General features: G+C 41.3%; 1 protein-coding gene across 5 annotated transcripts in view; it reads left to right on the top strand.

Annotated features, from left to right (window-relative positions):
- Positions 1–10,046, top strand: part of LOC139344880 (protein turtle homolog B-like) — a 173,766-nt gene that overhangs the window by 40,257 nt on the left and 123,463 nt on the right. For all 5 annotated transcript variants that reach the window (XR_011603183.1, XR_011603182.1, XM_070983303.1 and 2 more), the window contains exon 2: positions 1,349–1,540. Coding sequence is in view for 3 of the 5 variants with exons in the window: in XM_070983303.1 (XP_070839404.1) it covers positions 1,349–1,540 (192 nt within the window). In the remaining 2 variants the exon portion in view is untranslated. The remainder of the gene's footprint in view (positions 1–1,348; positions 1,541–10,046) is intronic.

Here is a 10,046-nt window from a genome sequence, read left to right as displayed (position 1 = left end):
TTAGAGAAGCAAGCTTTTCAATGAAAGGTGACGAATGGAGTGTCAACACTGGCTCAAGAATAACAGAGCCAGTTTTTTTTCCCCCTGCCTCAAATACTGCTGTCAAGTGACCAGTGCCCCGGGGGGGCTGGAGCCTATCTCAGCTGTCAACGGGCGGGAGGCGGGGTACACCCTGGGGGGCAACATATATCCACAAACAACCATTCACGCTCACACTCACACCTAGGGGCCCAACCAGGGAATCGAACTGGCGACCTTCTTGCTGTGAGGCATGCACACTACCTGCTGCGCCACCGTGCAGCCCTCGTTCAACATTCCCTCAACTCAAAATACTCTTATTTGCTTTTTTTTGCAGAGAGTTAGATGAGAATATACCACTCTCATACCTGTCCAGTAAAAGAATTTCCCAAATTGGGATCAATAAAGTAAAAGCCTAAGTCTAAATGTGAAGCTACTGTCATCAGCTGGTTAGCTTTGCAGAGTGACAGGGGAAAAAACAGCCCTGGCTCTGTCCAAAAGTCACAAAATTTGCCTACCAGATCCTCTAAAACTCATTAATTCACTCAATTAAATTCTGTTTGTTTGTGTCAAACCAACAATTTACTGTTTTATGGGGAGTTATGTGTGCTGGATCATTGCTTGGCTAGGACCAGTTACAACCTGGAGTCTCTACTGGTTGCCTGGCAAATGGTCAGAGTCAAGAAATAACTGCCAAAAGAGGGAATTATTGGCTAGCCCAGTTCTTATACTAAGATAGGAACATCTAACCATCTAAGATATATGTTTAATGTGCTGACAAGTGCAGAGTGGTGTCAATAATCTCATCTACTTGTAACACTCTGCTGTAAGGCCAATAGGTGAATTTCCAACAATGCTGAGCTATTCCTTTCAGCGAAGCACTGACTTGGTAACTGCTGTTGTCATTGTTGACTGGACAATAGTAGAAAGCTGGTGTAGGTCTTGTATTCGCCACCCAGAAATAGAGTTTGTTATTCTCACATCTCAAAAATAATAGCATTTAGCCATTACTATTCTCTGTTGACATAACTTAGTTTGTATGAAAATAGAAAATCACGCATGTCTGCCTGTCCCTTAATTCCTTCTGCTTGTTACAGGATTATTGCACAGGCAGTAGAGTGAGCATTAATTATGTGAAGATTAAAATTAAAATGGAATTGTGTGAAATGCTGAAAAGCCATTGACACTTTTAAATATGGAAATGAAAAGTTGATACATTGTTTATTGTTACACTGTGACCTGCTGCTTCTGCTGAGATGGGCTTTGTGCCACAAGCTGTAGATCAGCTTTGATTGCTGAACTTGCTAACCTGTGAATGTTGTTCCCCCAGGTGCCCACGGAGTGCGAGAGGAGCCCCAGTTTGTGACGGCACGTGCAGGAGAGAACGTTATCCTGGGATGCGATGTGTCCCACCCCCTGAATGGCCAGCCCTATGTGGTGGAGTGGTTCAAGTATGGAATGCCCATCCCCTTTTTCATCAACTTTCGCTTCTACCCTCCTCATGTGGACCCGGAATACGCTGGTAAGATGGTGAAAACCAACATGTTCACGCTTAAATAGTGACTCGATACATCTCCCCTCTCGGGTTGAAAATTTCATGCCTGCTGAATCTCTGACCACAGCTAGCATCACTTATGGATGCGGTTGGATACATGCAGAAGTACACTCTGCTTCACCTGCAGTAACGCTAAACAGTGATGTCACAGTGTACTTACACACCCAGGAGTACACGTCTACATTATATTGAATTCAGGGGCAGTTACATTAATTTGTCCAATGAAATGTGATTTGGGGTGACACTTTACCCTGCCCATCATATAAAAATGCTCTTGACCATTAGCTAGTGGGTAGCTAGCAAAGCAATATCTCAGTAGGAGGTGCTTTGTTTACTTTTACAAAGAATGTGTGTGGTTGAGGTGTAATTTATCCATTTCACCTTCATCCTCCTGATCTAACAACATGGGCAAGGAAGTAAGAGTGAGGACCAACAGTCCGCATTGTACAGTTCCTGACCTCTGTGTCTCTGAAATTGTTGAAACTATTACAGTAATAAGTTGAAGGGCACTCTGTGAGTGCAGACCTCCACCAAGGCCCAAAGTCCACTTGTCTATGATATACAACTCTGCAAACACAACCACTATATATGTGTTTGGAAATATTTCCAAAACTATTAGAATGTCACATTTGGATGTAAGAGTATAAGTAGTTGCATGATATGTGTGTATTTACTTTTCCAAAGCCACACCTTTGTTTGAGAAAAAAACATTGTTGCCTAACCCTAACCCCAACTTTTTTTGGAATCTGAGCTGTGCTTGTCTGTGCTAGCACAGAGAATTATTGGTACACTGCATGAAAAACCACATTTTCGACCTGTAAATTCCCGTGAAGTTCGTTGATTTTCGGCGATTTACGGCAAGTTTACGGGGAACTTCGCCGGCTCCGAATATCGTCGGAAACGAACCATCTGTCGGCGGGGGGCGTGGTTAATCGCGTCTTTGCGAAGGTGCAAATAGCTCTAATTAGCACATGAATGCTACCGACGTTGATCTACTCAGGCTGGCCTGCTGACTTCACAAACAACCATTGGATGATTCCAAAGGCATTTTAAAAGGAAGCCATCATGTGATTGGATAGCAACTCCAATTACATGAGTGAGCGATCATGTGATTGTATGACAACTCTGCTGTTATTGGTCATCTGTGCGCCACAAATAATAATAATAATAATGATAATAAATACATATTAAATACTATATCATAAATTATTATATTAAAAATAATTATCATATTGTTATATTTATGTATATATAAAATATAGATGATATATATATTTTATTTGATTGATGATTCATTGATTTATTTGGCGATCCACCTTCTACACTACCACACAGTAGAACACAAAGAACACAGTTGACAGAAACATTTTGAAAAAAGTCTTTAATGAAATTGTGCCACACACATTAACAAGGGAAGGAAAAAAAAGAAAGGAAATGTGGGGGTTCACACAGTCTCTGGGTTGGGCCATGCCGCTGTTCTACGGTGCATGCCTAAGGCCTCTGAAAATGCCTTTTTGCTGCGTCTGGGTCATACAGTTGGTACCGGTCGCTTTGATGGGGACTTAATGCAAAGCCATTTGCGGTGTGTCACCACATATTTTGGGTCGCTCTCCAGCCGCTCTTGAAGTGTCTGGCAGAGTCGGGAGAGCCTCTGACTGCGGAAAGATGGAGGCTTTACGACCCACCCAGCTTCCCCTTCCACGGTGTCATCCTCCTCATCAGACATCATGTCAGCAGTGACCCCCTGCCAAAATTCTATTTCCTCCTGGGTGGCTAGGACACTCCTTCTTGCTTCCAGAAGCTGTAAATACAGGTATTAATATAATATTAGTACTGCAAAGAAACAATAACACGTGATAACATATGTGACAATGTTTCTCAAAAACAATGCAGCTAATAAATAAAATTCAGCCCATTTATACATTGTTGTGAAAATAAAGTGGCATTCACGTAACTCTTACCCGCTTCCTTCTCTGTCTGCTGCGAGCTGAAATCTTCACAGCTGCTGCCTGAACTGAAAGAGCTGGCTGGGCATACCTGAAGCTCCTCCGCACCGTGTCATAATATGTCTTACAGGCCGCTGGAAGAAAATATATATTGGTTTGAAATAATTAAAACAGGCTTCAGGAAAGTAAAAACAACAACAACAACAACAACAACAAGAAACAACAGAAAGGGGTTAAATAAATAAAAAAAACATACATAAAAGGACTCCTCTGTCCACACCATCCAAGTCTGGACTCGCAGTTAAAGTGGCCATCAAATATGACGACACCGTTTCGTTGTGGGGCAAGTTTAGTCTGTAAAACACAAAAAGTACAAACATGTCATGCAACGTTTATGTTTACTTATATTCTGCAGAATATTTCCTGTGTATTTAATTAACTTACCCCTGCTCAGCTTCATATCGCCTGTCATTTCCGTCACGATTGTGCAGACGTCGCACCTTTTCCTTTAAAATACAAAATACATTGTAATGTTAAATGTAACCTGAACGGTTACCAAACGTTCGGAACGTAGTGCAATAAGAATAATAAAGGTTTGGCGCCCTAAAAACTGCACAATGTAGTACTAAATGCTAACGTGACTTACTACAACTTATGCACCCGTCTCTTCGTCTCCACAGCTGCAGTTCGGTCGGAGCTGCTCCTCCAGAGCGAGCAGTCTGGCTTTTATCGCGGTCATTCTCCTCGCCAACTGCGCGATCAGCTGCGTTAGCAGCCGAGACAATCCACTTAAGGCGCTCGGCAGTTTCTTCTCTAAATTGTTTGGACTTTCTGGATATGGTCGCTCCGCAGCCAGGCCGTCCACTCGTCACAGAGGAGTGCCTTCGGGGATGAACTGAAGACGACGTCCGGCCGTTGTATGAACAGAGTTAAAGTTTAGCAGGACCCGAAACGTAACTGTTCTGATCCAAACACGATTCGCGTTCACAGACGCGCCAAGGTCGTTTTCTGCCGACGTCATTGCATTAGAGGAGGCGTCCAATCATATGCGCGGTCGCACTCTTGGAATTTCTCGCGAGACCATTTTCGTTGCGTAGAAAGAAAAATATGCTTTGTTAGGTACTTTGATTTTCTATTTTTGTATCTGAATATTTTATAAAACATGTAAACTTCTTTAAAGTGACATCATCGAAAATAAAAAAAAAGAAAAGTTACTTTGGTGTGTTCTCTTTTTATTCCTACTTAAAGAATCATCAGTGGACTGATCCTGCTGGAATTTTGCAAGCTAATCACACAAGCATTGTTCATCTGGTGTTGTGTTGGCAAAATGCGAAAAATTGTGACCAGTGTCCAAGAACTGTAGATGCTTTAATTTTCACAATTTGATTTAGCAATTTAAGTGGAAATTTAAAGGCTTTTGAGAGTCAGGACACTTATCCTGTATGTACCTCATGAAATCCTCATGAAAAAAAAAAAATCTTTGTATTCTGTAGGCACAGAGCACACACACACACACACACACACACACACAATATCTAATTTGCATTTGTATAGCTTGCAGCTTTACATTTGCATTTTAACACCTCATGGTCACAGGGGCTGAGAGAGAACTTCCACGGCAATTTACAGTGACGGAAATTGACGGAAATGTTACTTTTCATGTAGTGGTACCTGTGAATGTGGATCGTGATATGTAGTCACAGTCCATATACATCTGGCTATGTTTTGTCACTGCTGATTTTACAATCACCCACTTTTTTTTTAAATGTATGGCATTTATTCCAACATGACCAAATGTCTCAGCATTCAATAATGAAAGTGAAAAATGTTTTGTGTACTGTACCTGCAGTTGTGATTTGGATCCACTCTAAAATTGAATGGGTTCTTCCTTGGCCCATGCTATACCATTCTATTAACCTAGATGAGAATCAGCCAGTAGTTTTTGTGTAATCCTTCTGACAAACAGACAAATAAACCGAGCAAAAAACATAACCTTCTTCACAGAAGTAATAATAAAATTTTCCTTAGTGGTGTTTAGCCAAATGACATGTATTTCATTAATGATTGTTGTCTTGAAACCAGTGAATATATGTTTACCAGAGGATCAAACCAAGTCAGCTGCTGTTCATCCAGTTTGATCTGTCTGTTTTGGTAAAAGGGTTTAAACAAAGACATTAAACTGTCACCTTGTTGACAGTGTTTCCTTTGATCAGTGGTGTGCTCACTAGTGTAGATGATGTGTTTGATTTAAAGAGCATTTATCATGCATGCATTCATGTCATAACAAATTAAATGTGTTTCCCCACTGTGAGGAGGAGTCACTGCAAGTAGCATCCACACATGTTTTGGATGGAGGTCAATTGATAGTGGATTTTTAAAGGCTGATATAATAATGATAGTTTGGAGCAGAAAAAAAGAGATATGACATACACGTCTTACACATTGAATTCATGTATGGATCATGCAAAACAGTGAAGTCCATCCTCGTGTGGCTGGTGGAGGCTGTGCAACCATCAGGTTAGATCAATACCAGTAGTAAAATTGCATTGTAAAATTGCATCAGCCAAACTAATTAATTAGTCACCCTCTAGTTTATTATAATCTAAATAGTTACACTACATTTCCCTCCTAAGTGTTATGGAATAATAACAGTAGGAAAGATTCTCCAACAGCATCAGAACAGCTGACACTATGCACGACCGCTGTGCTGTGGCTATTTAAAGTGCCGTGTCCCTAATTAATCGCATATGTGTGTAAACTGTCATTATTATACATCAGACAGATGATGGACAGTTAATCTATAGTGCTTGTATTGAAACAGACTTAATAAAGTGCTTAACAATTCAGGATTAAATGTCAAGATCATGAACAGGGAAGCAATGGTGCCAGTGAACAAACTTAACCTAAGCCAGAATGTCTTCTATGAATGAACCATAGTTAACCATTAGCCCTTCCCACCGATTGTTAGAAGAAAGTGAAACACAAAGAGAGAGAGAGAAAATAAATAAATAAATAAATAAATAAATAAATAAATAAATAAATAAATAAATAAATAAAAATAATAAAGGTTGCCAGGTTTTGCTGAAAACATTACCAGAATTGATTTTAAAATTCTATTGTTTGTTTTTAAAGCTCTCAATGGCCTAGCTCCTGAGTACCTGACTGAGCTCCTCTGTATCCATGCCCCTGCCAGAACTTTGAGATCCTCAAATCAGCTGCTACTGGCCACCCCAAAAATGAGGCTAGAAACTAAAGGTGACCGAGCCTTTGTGGCGGCAGCCCCTAGGCTCTGGAACAACCTGCCCTGGCACATCCGCTCCGCGGGATCGATTGAGGTTTTTAAATCCTCCCTAAAGACACACCTCTTCTCCCTGGCTTTTAATCAAGTCTAAGTGGACTCCTGGCAAAATTTTAATTTTAATTTAATTTTAATTCTATTTTATTTTATCCTATTTTACTGCATTGTTTTTATGTTTTTACTATTGTTTTATTTATTGTAATTGCTGCATCGTTTGGGTCATTTTATAATTTATCCTTTTACTCTGTACAGCACTTTGGTCAACCCCAGTTGTTTTAAATGTGCTCTATAAATAAAGTTTGAGTTGAGTTGAGAACCTGCAAGTGAGAGTCTAACCTTCTCAAGTTTGATATGAATTAGGACCTCCCTAAGCCAGCTATTGTGTGAAGGGGGGAGAGCATGTTTCCACTTCAACAAAATAAGGCATCTGGCCAATAGAGTTGTAAAGGCCAATACCCAGCGCTTTGCCACAGGGAGATTAGGTGTTGTAAGGGAGGGGAACCAAACAGGGCTGTGCAAGGCTCAGGACTAAGATCCATATCAAGCGCTATTGTAAGTGTGTCAAAATTTGGCACCAAAAACCAGTGAGGTTTGGACAGGACCAAAAAATGTGTGTATGATTAGTAGGTAACTGCTTACACTTAATACAACTGTCACTGGTGCCGAGCGTTTGTGTAGTACACTCTGAAAAGAGCCTTACATTGTAATAAACTGTGCCTAGCACACATGGAGGACGAGTGAACTAGCTTAAGAATTTGGTCCCATTGGTTGTCTGATATTGGTACTCCTATCTCCTCCTCCCAAGTCAGCTTCAGGCGAGTCATTTGGTCAGGGTTAAGGGATTCAATGGAGTTGTAAATCACAGAGATGGAATGTTTTTTTCTGCAGGGTCAAGGGTGAGCAAAGAGTCAATCAGAGACCTGGGTGGGTGGTTGGGGAAATGAGGGTAGGTTGTTTGGACAAAGTGCCTGGCTTGAATGAAACGGAAAAAGTGAGAGCCTGGCTGCAAGTTCTGTAAAATCAGTAAAAATGTTTTTCTTTGTAAAGGTCCTTGACATGGGCTGCACGGTAGCGCAGCAGGTAGTGTGCGTGATTCACAGCAAGAAGGTCGCAGGTTCAATTCCCGGGTCGGGCCTTTCTGCATGTGTGGGTTCTCTCCGGGCACTCCGGCTTCCTCCCACAGACCAAAAACATGCTCATTAGGTTCATCGGTGACTCTAAATTGCCCCTAGGTGTGAGTGTGAATGGTTGTGTGTATGTGCCCTGCGATCGGCTGGCGACCGGTCCAGGGTGTACCCCGCTTCCCGCCCGTTGACAGCCGAGATAGGCTCCGGCCCCCCCGCGACCCCGAAAGGGATAAGCGGCATAGAAAATGGATGGATGGTCCTTGACATGCAGCAGGCCTTTGTTTCGCCAGACACTAAGAGTAGGGTCTGACAGGGAGGGTGGGAATAGATGGTTTTTAACAAGGGCTAAAGTTCAAGGTTCATTCATGCCATAATGTTTACGAAAATACGTCCAAATTTTCAGGGGTTCTGTGAGATATTATGAATCTTGAGGGTTAGCCACCGTAGGACCATAGTTCTATCTGAGCCCATGAGAGGCCTGCTTCAGCTCCTCTGTCAAGCTAATGACTAAGTTTGTTAATGTTGCAAGCCCAATAATATTGAATAAGATTGGGTAGTGCAAGACTGCCCATCTTTTTGGGGAGTTGTAAAACAGCTTTTTTAATACGGGGTGGCTTATTCAGCCACAAAAACTTGTGCAATATTTCTGCATCCCCACACACTTTCTTCTTTAAGAATTAGATGAGATTAGATGAGATTAGATTTAGATGTATTTGTCCTTTTGCAAGGAATATTGTTTCCACCTTTGGTTCAGCCTCAAGAATACACAAATACATCAAAATGGACAGAATACATCAAACTCCACAGATGCATATATGAATCCTAAAACATACGCCCAATAACTTAGCTCAAATACCTGACAGGAAAGCCTGCTAAGTTACAGAATCTGTGGTTAGAGTTCCAGAGTCCTGACTACAGCAAAGAGTTGAAGGATATGAATGATAGATGAAAGATGAAAATATAAATTATACCCATTATCAATAAACACAGAATAATACTTTATCTTATTGCCTTTCAGTCTCTTTTAAATCTTCATCTGTTACCTCTATCTAGGCTCTAATATCATAAGTGCATGGCATCTTACATAATAAACATAATAAACTAATATACTGTAAGCCCACACTCTCACACACACTCTCTCTGCAACAAACCAAAAACTAAACGACAGGTCTGAGTTGTGGCTCGGGAGTATGGAGGCCTAAAAACTGTAATAGCCACTTCACTTGTTCCCACAAGCAATCAAAATAAAATGACATGTGCAAGTTTTTCAGTACTCACTAATCCAGGGATAGTCAGTGGGGCAGGTGAGTGGAAAAGGGGTAATAGAATAGAATAGAAGATAGAAGAATAGAAGAAAACCAGCAGCGACAGTCTACAGTAGCACACCAGCAGGAGGGAAATTGCACTAGTGGTCCATAGGAGATTTCCAGGTCCTCTCATCCAGTCACAAAGCTCCATCTCCTCATGTGGATCAGCAACAAGTTGAAACAGTAGGATAACTGGCCGTCAGCCCTTAAGTTATGAATGTTGTTGCTCTCTCTCTTACAACATCTGATGTTCACTGGACGATGATAGTTTGTATCTGTATTTCTCCAAAACCCAAAGCCTCATTTTACAACTAAGCCCCACCCCTTTACCTAGGCACGCGCCTGCATTGGCTGTTTGCTTTCAAATTAAAATAAAGAAAGACAAAGACTGACATTGTGCTGCAACCCAAGTTAGACTGTCAGGCTGACTACCGTATTTTCCGGACAATAAGTCGCACTTTTTTCACAGTTTGGCTGGTCCTGCGACTTATAGTCAGTTGAGGTCACAGTTTACGGATTACCGTCTACAGCTGCATGGGGGCGCTCTAGGCTTGTGACAACTATATGCTGCACCTGTACCACTCCTGCACCACAAATTACCTGAAAAAAAGACAACTGAGAAAGACTGAACAGAAACAAAATGCCCCCAAAAAGAACATCCTGTACTGCAGGTTACAAACTGCAGGTAGTAAAATATGCAGCCGAAAACAACAATTGTCTGTAGACCTCCACAATTCAAAAATAAAATAAAAGCTTGCAACTCCATAACTGCCATTATCCCTGGAGGCTTAACCA

Source organism: Chaetodon trifascialis, chromosome 16 (assembly GCF_039877785.1).
Source record: "Chaetodon trifascialis isolate fChaTrf1 chromosome 16, fChaTrf1.hap1, whole genome shotgun sequence".
NCBI lineage: Eukaryota > Metazoa > Chordata > Actinopteri > Chaetodontiformes > Chaetodontidae > Chaetodon > Chaetodon trifascialis.
The sequence above is the reverse complement of the archived record's forward strand: the minus strand, read 5'-3'. Positions and strand labels throughout refer to the sequence as shown.